The sequence below is a fragment of the Haliotis cracherodii genome, unplaced genomic scaffold (genome assembly GCF_022045235.1).
Source record: "Haliotis cracherodii isolate W230 unplaced genomic scaffold, xgHalCrac1.p SCAF_14, whole genome shotgun sequence".
NCBI classification, from domain to species: Eukaryota; Metazoa; Mollusca; class Gastropoda; order Lepetellida; family Haliotidae; genus Haliotis; species Haliotis cracherodii.
In genome coordinates this window covers 24657524-24668110 of record NW_027266269.1, presented here as the reverse complement: position 1 = coordinate 24668110, position 10587 = coordinate 24657524, and the positions used below count along the sequence as shown (strand labels likewise).

General features: G+C 50.1%; 1 protein-coding gene across 1 annotated transcript; it reads right to left on the bottom strand.

Moving 5' to 3' along the window:
• Positions 1 to 7284: 7284 nt before the first annotated feature.
• LOC139460321 (uncharacterized) lies at positions 7285 to 10023 on the bottom strand. The gene has a single exon (XM_071241813.1). The coding sequence runs from the start codon at positions 10021 to 10023 to the stop codon at positions 7285 to 7287; it is 2739 nt and encodes a 912-aa protein (XP_071097914.1).
• Positions 10024 to 10587: the final 564 nt, after the last annotated feature.

Here is a 10587-nt window from a genome sequence, read left to right as displayed (position 1 = left end):
GAGGACCGTGTGACACACCAACTGAGGACCGTGTGACACACCAACTGAGGACCGTGTGACACACCAACTGAGGACCGTGTGATACACCGGCTGAGGACCGTGTGACACACCAACTGAGGACCGAGTGATACACCGACTGAGGACCGAGTGACACACCAACTGAGGACCGTGTGACACACCAACTGAGGACAGTGTGATACACCAACAGAGGAACGTGTGACACACCAACTGAGGACCTGGTGACACACCAACTGAGGACCGTGTGATACGCCAACTGAGGACCGAGTGACACGCCAACTGAGGACCGTGTGACACACCAACTGAGTACCGTGTGACACACCTACTGAGGACCGTGTGACACACCAACTGAGGACCGTGTGACACACCAACTGAGGACCGTGTGACACACCAACTGAGGACCGTGTGACACACCAACTGAGGACTGTGTGACACACCAAATGAGGACCGTGTGACACACCAATTGAGGACCGTGTGACACTGTGATTGCATACACTTGCCTGTCAGAAACTAACTTATTGATCAGCGACAGTTGATTGCCCCCCTCTGCTTCGCACCGGGGTATGGATGTGCCAGGTGTAGACTCCATGTGCTCTTGCTGAAGCAATACATTTAAAAAAGCCGATCTGACGTATCGATTCGTCAAGATGATCCCCAGTGGGTGTGAGGAACAGATCAGTTGCGTGATGGCGATGTATCTGCTCACAGTTTTCTTTATCTGGCTCATCCCGTATTATTACTGCACTGTAGGGGAAGCATGGTATTCAGAGAACATTTTGAGGCCATATATGATGAACACACAATGCCATTTAGAAAGTGGTGAAATGTAACAAATGTTATATATCTGGGATAACCCTTTCTGAGTAAAGTACAGATTCTCGTACTTTTTGTTGTTGCGTCCCATCCGGGATTCGAACCAAACTGCCAGATTGAGGGGCCTAATCGCCAGCACACAAAGTAGGCGATCTGACCCACCCAAATGAAACACACACACACACACACACACACACACACACACACACACACACACACACACACACACACACACACACACACACACACACACACACACACACACACACACACACACACACACACACACACACACACACAGTCCTAGACTGTTCCTGACCCTGCTATGTGAAGGTCCTATACTCTTCCTCACCACCCTCTGTGAAGGTCCTATACTCTTCCTCACCACCCCTGTGTGTAGGTCCTATACTCTTCCTCACCCCCCTGTGTGAAGGTCCTATACTCTTCCTCACCACCCCTGTGTGAAGGTCCTATACTCTTCCTATCTACCCTGTGTGCAGGTCCTATATTGTTCCTCACCACCCTGTGTGAAGGTCCTATACTGTTCCTCACCACCCCTGTGTGTAGGTCCTATACTTTTCCTCACCCCCCCTGTGTGAAGGTCCTATACTGTTCCTCACCCCCCTGTGTGAAGGTCCTATACTGTTCCTCACCACCCTGTGTGAAGGTTCTATACTGTTCCTCAGCCCCCTGAGTGAAGGTCCTATATTGTTCCTCACCCCCCTGTGTGAAGGTCCTATACTCTTCCTCACCACCCTGTGTGAAGGTCCTATACTGTTCCTCGACACCCTGTGTGAAGATCCTATACTGTTCCTCAGACCCCTGAGTGAAGGTTCTATACTGTTCCTCACCACCCTGTGTGTAGATCCTATACTGTTCCTCAGCCCCCTCAGTGAAGATCCTATACTGTTCCTCAGACCCCTGTGTGAACTCCTATACTGTTCCTCACCCCCCTGTGTGAAGGTCCTATACTGTTCCTCACCCCCTGTGTGAAGGTCCTATACTGTTCCTCACCACCCCTGTGTGTAGGTCCTATACTTTTCCTCACCCCCCTGAGTGAAGATCCTATACTGTTCCTCAGACCCCTGTGTGAACTCCTATACTGTTCCTCACCCCCCTGTGTGAAGGTCCTATACTGTTCCTATCTACCCTGTGTGAATGTCCTATACTGTTCCTATCTACCCTGTGTGCAGGTCCTATATTGTTCCTCACCACCCTGTGTGTAGATCCTATACTGTTCCTCACCACCCTGTGTGTAGATCCTATACTGTTCATCACCACCCTGTGTGAAGGTTCTATACTGTTCCTCAGCCCCCCGATTGAAGATCCTATACTGTTTCTCAGACCCCTGTGTGAACTCCTATACTGTTCCTCACCCCCCCTGTGTGAAGGTCCTATACTGTTCCTCACCCCCCCCTGTGTGAAGGTCCTATACTGTTCCTCACCACCCCTGTGTGAAGGTCCTATACTGTTCCTATCTACCCTGTGTGCAGGTCCTATACTGTTCCTCACCACCCCTGTGTGAAGGTCCTATACTGTTCCTCACCACCCCTGTGTGAAGGTCCTATACTGTTCCTCACCACCCTGTGTGAAGGTCCTATACTGTTCCTCACCCCCTGTGTGAAGGTCCTATACTGTTCCTCACCCCCTGTGTGAAGGTACTATATTGTTCCTCACCCCCCTGTGTGAAGGTCCTATACTGTTCCTCACCCCCCTGTGTGAAGGTCCTATACTGTTCCTCACCCCCTGTGTGAAGGTACTATATTGTTCCTCACCCCCCTGTGTGAAGGTACTATACTGTTCCTTACCACCCTGTGTGAAGGTCCTATACTCTTCCTCACTGCCCTGTGTATAGATCCTATACTCTTCCTCACCACCCTCCGTGAAGGTCCTATACTCTTCCTCACCACCCTGTGTGAAGGTCCTATACTCTTCCTCACCCCCCCTGTGTGAAGGTCCTATACTCTTCCTCACCACCCTCTGTGAAGGTCCGATACTGTTCCTCACCACCCTGTGTGAAGATCCTATACTGTTTCTCACCCCCCTCTGTGAAGGTCCTATACTGTTCCTCACCACCCTGTGTGAAGGTCCTATATTCTTCCTCACCACCCTGTGTGAAGGTCCTATACTGTTCCTCAACTCCCTGTGTGAAGGTCCTATACTGTTTCTCATCACCCTGTGTGAAGGTCCTATACTGTTCCTCACCACCCCTGTGTGAAGATCCTATACTGTTCCTCACCACCCTGTGTGAAGGTCCTATACTGTTCCTCACCACCCTGTGTGAAGGTCCTACACTGTTCCTCACCCCCCTGTGTGAAGGTCCTATACTGTTCCTCAACTCGATGTGTGAAGGTCCTATACTCTTCCTCAACCCCCTGTGTGAAGGTCCTATACTCTTCCTCACCACCCTGTGTGAAGGTCCTATACTGTTCCAATCTACCCTGTGTGCAGGTCCTATATTGTTTCTCATCACCCCTGTGTGTAGGTCCTCTATTGTTTCTCACCACCCCTGTGTGAAGGTCCTATACTCTTCCTCTCCACCCCTGTGTGTAGGTCCTATATTGTTCCTCTCCACCCCTGTGTGAAGGTCCTATACTCTTCCTCACCACCCCTGTGTGTAGGTCCTATATTGTTCCTCTCCACCCCTGTGTGTAGGTCCTATACTCTTCCTCACCACCCCTGTGTGTAGGTCCTATACTCTTCCTCACCCCCCTGTGTGTAGGTCCTATATTGTTCCTCACCACCCTGTGTGAAGGTCTTATACTGTTCCTCACCACCCCTGTGTGAAGGTCCTATACTGTTCCTCACCACCCCTGTGTGAAGGTCCTATACTCTTCCTCACCACCCTGTGTGAAGGTCCTACACAGTTCCTCACCACGCTGTGTGAAGGTCCTATACCGTTCCTCACCCCCCCCCCCCCCCCCTGTGTGAAGGTCCCATACCGTACCTCACCCCCCTGTGTGTAGGTACTATACTGTTCCTCACCACCCTGTGTGAAGGTCCTATACTGTTCCTCACCCCCCTGTGTGAAGGTCCTATACTGTTCCTCAACCCCCTGTGTGAAGGTCATATACTCTTCCTCAACCCCCTGTGTGAAGGTCCTATACTCTTCCTCACCACCCTGTGTGAAGGTCCTATACTGTTCCAATGTACCCTGTGTGCAGGTCCTATATTGTTTCTCATCACCCCTGTGTGTAGGTCCTCTATTGTTTCTCACCACCCCTGTGTGAAGGTCCTATACTCTTCCTCACCACCCCTGTGTGTAGGTCCTATATTGTTCCTCTCCACCTCTGTGTGAAGGTCCTATACTCTTCCTCACCACCCCTGTGTGTAGGTCCTATACTCTTCCTCACCACCCCTGTGTGTAGGTCCTATATTGTTCCTCTCCACCCCTGTGTGTAGGTCCTATACTCTTCCTCACCATCCCTGTGTGTAGGTCCTATACTGTTCCTCACCCCCCTGTGTGTAGGTCCTATATTGTTCCTCACCACCCTGTGTGAAGGTCCTATACTGTTCCTCACCACCCTGTGTGAAGGTCCTATACTGTTCCTCACCACCTAGTGTGAAGGTCCTATACTGTTCCTCACCCCCCTGTGTGAAGGTCTTATACTGTTCCTAACCCCCCTCTGTGAAGGTCCTATACTGTTCCTCACCACCCTGTGTGAATGTCCTTTACTGTTCCTCACCCTCCCTTATGAATGTCCTTTACTGTTCCTCACCCTCCTGTGTGAAGGTCCTATACTGTCCCTCACCACCCTGAGTGAAGGTCCTATACTCTTCCTCACCACAATTTCAGTTTCCATACAGATGATCACCACCTTAAGAAATATTTGTTAAAGTTTGCATACCTCAACATTGAACCCGTTCAACTCGAGATTGCACGAGGCCTGGGTCTGGGTGTACTCTACGGCCTTATGTGAAACAGCTTTGGTGAGAGCTATTGGTGTTGCTGGGAGCACGACATTCTACCACGTCAGGTGCTCCATCTGACACCGTGTCCGTGTCCCATACACAGCGTTACTTCATTCAGTTTCCACTCAGTGTTGAGTGAAACAACGTCATCATGAATAATACCTTCAGCATCTTCCTTATCCTCCTGACAGGTGAGTGAACGCCGTGTTGTTGGTCATCCAGCACATCCCTGAGTCCGTCACATGAAACGTTGTGCTACGTTTCGGAATATAGGAGTATCCCCCATTTGTTTTTTTTGTTGTTTAACGCCACACTCAGCAATGTTATATGACAGCTATATGACAACGGTCTGTAAATAATCGAGTCTTGACCAGACAATCCAGTGATTGACATCATGAGCATCGATCCACGTGATTGGGATACGATGACATGCATCAACCAAGTCAGCGAGTATGACCACCTTTTCACGGCAAGCATATCGCCTTTTACGGCAAGCATAGTCGTCTTTAACGGCAAGCATGGATTGCTGAAGACCTTATTCTACCCCGGACCGTAACGTGTCCCGCCACATGGTAGACGAGCTCATCAAACACAACGGTTCAAACAGAAGGATCTTATGATTGACCAAACTAAACCTCCGGGCAAACGAAAGCATACTCTTATAAGATGAATTTGACCAAAAAATTACAAAGGTTATTGAAACGTCACTTGGCTGAAAACAGTGGCCGAAACATTGCAAAGTTAAGATCCCCGTATGAAATGCATCACCATCGAATAACCTTTTCTTGTTTGTTTCATTTTAGCCACCAGCAACCATGAATGTATACTTTCTTTTGCCCGGCAGTGTACTGAATTATCTGCTGTATTGTATGGGGTTACTTTCCATGAATATGTGTTCAAATATAACTGGACTGAACATATAAGAAGCACTAAATAACGTTAGTTTAAATTATTATTTTTTAGTCCTCTTATTATTTGTCTTTTTGTCTTATTTGGTTAATGATTCTGCCATTTTTTGATTTCACACATGTAGGAAGTCCGGGTTAGAATAGGTCTTCAGCAACCCATGCTTGCCGTAAAAGGCGACTGTGCTTGTCTTAAGAGGCGACTATGCTTGCCGTAAAAGGCGATCGTGCTTGTCGTAAGAGGCGACTATGCTTGCCGTAAAAGGCGACTGTGCTTGTCGTGAAAGGCGACCGTGCTTGTCGTAAGAGGCGACTATGCTTGCCGTAAAAGGCGATCGTGCTTGTCGTAAAAGGCAACCGTGCTCGTCGTAAGAGGCGACTACCGGGATCGGTATCAGACTTGTATGTTGAACATAACTTTGCAAATGGATCGTTTATGCACAGCAAACCCATAGAGTGTGTGATCTAACTACAAACGACCATTTTACGGGAAACAATGAAATCATGTGACTGGTTATGATGTCAGTTTGTTGTTGAACGCAGCACTCAACATTATTCCAGCTATAAGGCAGGGGCATGTAAATAATCGAGTCTGGATCAGACAATCCAGTGATTGATATCATGAGCAACGAGCCACCAATTTGGGATAATTTGACACGCAATCAACCAAGTCAACGAGTCTGACCACCCGATCCCGTTAGTTGCCTCTTACGACAAGCATTTTTAGCATTTACGGCAAATGAAGATCTGTTCTACCCCGGATCTTCACGGATCGCTTTTCGTGTATGACCTGAGAACAAGTTATTCAAGTCAAGGCCACAAGGTCACAATAATGCTGACGGGACTACATCTGTACTCACTCACTATAACTCACCCAATGAGTAAATCAATCATCTTGATAAAATAGACCGCCATTTTAAAATTCATCTTCACTCACTCACTCCTGATGAAAACAAGTTAAATATTTCTACAAATCCGATATTGAGCATGTGTCAGTTTAAAATAACAGTGTTAGTTTTGGCGTCTTGAGTATAAACTGAAAAAAAAAATCCTTTTCATTAAAGCTGCCATGACAGATTCAAGTACAGTGAACTACGGTTATAACGAACTCAAAGGGACCACTAAATTTGGTTCGTTATAACCGTAGTTCGTTATAAGCATATATACTGCATATATACAACAAATGGCCGGGACTAAAAATAAGTTCGTTATATCGGTCAATTCGTTATAAACGTGTTCGTTATAACCGTAGTTTACTGTAATTGAAGTTACACTTTGTATTTACAGCTGTACGCAAAACTGTAACTGTAAACTGTAACAGCTGTGGCAACATCCAGCTCGTGGTTTATAGTACTGTTTCTTTTTTACGGAAAATTGATTTGAAAATACGCACTTTAAATCACTTTGAAAATCGTGAAAATACTAGAATGTCCCAATGAGTAAAGTGAAATAATAAAACGTATTTAGATCCAGGTGTTGATTAATGTGCTCCAACTAAACTATCATACGTTTTTTTTCTGCACACAGTGTACGGAACGTCAGCGGGAAGTCGCAGCAAGCGGTCAGGTGAGTTGACCTTTTGGTGAAAAGTGAATACATTATATATACAGTTATATATTTTAATCAGTCGAGTTGTCTATGAAGCACACAGGTGGGAAGACGGTGGTGGTGTATGTGTATGGGGGTGGTGATGGGGGTAGGTGGATAGGTGGGTAGGTGTTGGTGGTGATGGGGGTAGGTGGATAGGTGGGTAGGTGTTGGTGGTGGGGGTAGGTGGATAGGTGGGCAGGTGTTGGTGGTGGGGGTAGGTGGATAGGTGGGTAGGTGTTGGTGGTGGGGGTAGGTGGATAGGTGGGTAGGTGTTGGTGGTGGGGGTAGGTGGATAGGTGGGTAGGTGTTGGTGGTGGTAGGTAGGTGGATAGGTGGGTAGGTGTTGGTGGTGGGGATAGGTGGGTAGGTGTTGGTGGTTGGGGTAGGTGGATAGGTGGGTAGATGTTGGTGGTGGGGGTAGGTGGATAGGCGGGTAGGTGTTGGTGGTGGGGGTAGGTGGATAGGTGGGTAGGTGTTGGTGGTGGGGGTAGGTGGATAGGTGGGTAGGTGTTGGTGGTGGGGGTAGGTAGATAGGTGGGTAGGTGTTGGTGGTGGGGGTAGGTGGATAGGTGGGTAGGTGTTGGTGGTGGGGGTAGGTAGATAGGTGGGTAGGTGTTGGTGGTTGGGGTAGGTGGGTAGGTGTTGGTGGTGGGGGTAGGTGGATAGGTGGGCAGGTGTTGGTGGTGGTAGGTAGGTGGATGGGTGGGTAGGTGTTGGTGGTGGGGGTAGGTGGATGGGTGGGTAGGTGTTGGTGGTGGGGGTAGGTGGATAGGTTGGCAGGTGTTGGTGGTGGGGGTAGGTGGATAAGTGGGTAGGTGTTGGTGGTGGGGGTAGGTGGATAGGTGGGTAGGTGTTGGTGGTGGGGGTAGGTGGATGGGTGGGTAGGTGTTGGTGGTTGGGGTAGGTGGATAGGTGGGCAGGTGTTGGTGGTGGTAGGTAGGTGGATGGGTGGGTAGGTGTTGGTGGTGGGGGTAGGTGGATGGGTGGGTAGGTGGTGGTGGTGGGGGTAGGTGGATAGGTGGGCAGGTGTTGGTGGTGGGGGTAGGTGGATAGGTGGGTAGGTGTTGGTGGTGGGGGTAGGTGGATAGGTGGGCAGGTGTTGGTGGTGGTAGGTAGGTGGATGGGTGGGTAGGTGTTGGTGGTGGGGGTAGGTGGATGGGTGGGTAGGTGGTGGTGGTGGGGGTAGGTGGATAGGTGGGTAGGTGTTGGTGGTGGGGGTAGGTGGGTAGGTGTTGGTGGTGGGGGTAGGTAGATAGGTGGGTAGGTGTTGGTGATGGGGGTAGGTGGATAGGTGGGTAGGTGTTGGTGATGGGGGTAGGTGGATAGGTGGGTAGGTGTTGGTGGTGGGGGTAGATGGGTAGGTGGGTAGGTGTTGGTGGTGGGGGTAGGTAGATAGGTGGGGGTAGGTGTTGGTGGTGGGGGTAGGTGGATAGGTGGGTAGGTGTTGGTGATGGGGGTAGGTGGATAGGTGGGTAGGTGTTGGTGGTGGGGGTAGATGGGTAGGTGGGTAGGTGTTGGTGGTTGGGGTAGGTGGATAGGTGGGTAGGTGTTGGTGGTTGGGGTAGGTGGATAGGTGGGTAGGTGTTGGTGGTGGGGGTAGATGGGTAGGTGGGTAGGTGTTGGTGGTTGGGGTAGGTGGATAGGTGGGTAGGTGTTGGTAGTGGGGGTAGGTGGATAGGTGGGTAGGTGTTGGTGGTGGTAGGTAGGTGGATAGGTGGGTAGGTGTTGGTGGTGGGGGTAGGTGGATAGGTGGGTAGGTGTTGGTGATGGGGGTAGGTGGATAGGTGGGTAGGTGTTGGTGGTGGTAGGTAGGTAGATAGGTGGGTAGGTGGGGGTGGTGGGGGTAGGTGGATGGGTGGGTAGGTGGTGGTGGTGGGGGTAGGTGGATAGGTGGGTAGGTGTTGGTGGTGGGGGTAGGTGGGTAGGTGTTGGTGGTGGGGGTAGGTAGATAGGTGGGTAGGTGTTGGTGATGGGGGTAGGTGGATAGGTGGGTAGGTGTTGGTGATGGGGGTAGGTGGATAGGTGGGTAGGTGTTGGTGGTGGGGGTAGATGGGTAGGTGGGTAGGTGTTGGTGGTGGGGGTAGGTAGATAGGTGGGGGTAGGTGTTGGTGGTGGGGGTAGGTGGATAGGTGGGTAGGTGTTGGTGATGGGGGTAGGTGGATAGGTGGGTAGGTGTTGGTGGTGGGGGTAGATGGGTAGGTGGGTAGGTGTTGGTGGTTGGGGTAGGTGGATAGGTGGGTAGGTGTTGGTGGTTGGGGTAGGTGGATAGGTGGGTAGGTGTTGGTGGTGGGGGTAGGTGGATAGGTGGGTAGGTGTTGGTAGTGGGGGTAGGTGGATAGGTGGGTAGGTGTTGGTAGTGGGGGTAGGTGGATAGGTGGGTAGGTGGGGGTGGTGGGGGTAGGTGGATAGGTGGGTAGGTGTTGGTGGTGGGGGTAGGTGGATAGGTGGGTAGGTGGGGGTGGTGGGGGTAGGTGGATAGGTGGGTAGGTGTTGGTGGTGGGGGTAGGTGGATAGGTGGGTAGGTGTTGGTGGTGGGGTAGATTTGATGGTGGTAGGTAGGTAAGCGGGTAGGTGGTGGTGGGGGGGGGGGGGGCGGAGGCTTTTGGGTATGCGGGTCGTTGTTGTTGTTGTTGGTGGTGGTGGGCTGGGGGGTAGGTGGTGGTAGTGGTGGGGGGGGGGGGGGGTAGGTGGGTAGGTCGGTAGGTGTTGGTGACAGGGGTAGTTGGGTAGGCGGGTAGGTGGTGGTTGGGGAAGGTATTGGGGGTCGGTTGATTACCAATGACATATTACCAACATCATGACATCTAAAATTGAACCCTCGGTGGCACAGTGAGTTACAGTGAGTGAGTGAGTGAGTGAGTGAGTGAGTGAGTGAGTGAGTGAGTGAGGGGGACACCAGAAATATCAGTGCGGGGGACACCAGAAATGGGCTTCACACATTGTACCCATGTGGGGAATCGAGTGGGTTACAAAACGTTACACGCCATGTGAGGATGCGGGTTCGATTCCCGTTGTCTACAATGAAAAAGTTTTATTTCTTGTCTTCGGTGTTAGAACATTGGACGTTTGAAACACTAAGTCCAAATTCCATCTACAACTCAAATCATCAGGTCTTACCTGAAAAAGGTAAAACTTGGAAAAAGTAAGACCTCCCAAGAGGTAATTACGAGATAGAAAGATGCCTACAATACAATAGGCAAAAGTGGCAGTAGGGTTATAATATCTGTTCAGATATGGTTATCAAAGCATATTTAAAGGTTCTTTGCATGTTGGTTATGGTTAAAATAAGTTAGACCTTTTGAACCCTGGTGTCTAATTGATGAAATGGTCAGTTTCAGTCTCGAGACCT

Bases quoted from the DNA above. Each gene is read 5' to 3' on its own strand.
- LOC139460321 (XM_071241813.1), bottom strand. From the start codon at position 10,023: ATGTCATTGGTAATCAACCGACCCCCAATACCTTCCCCAACCACCACC.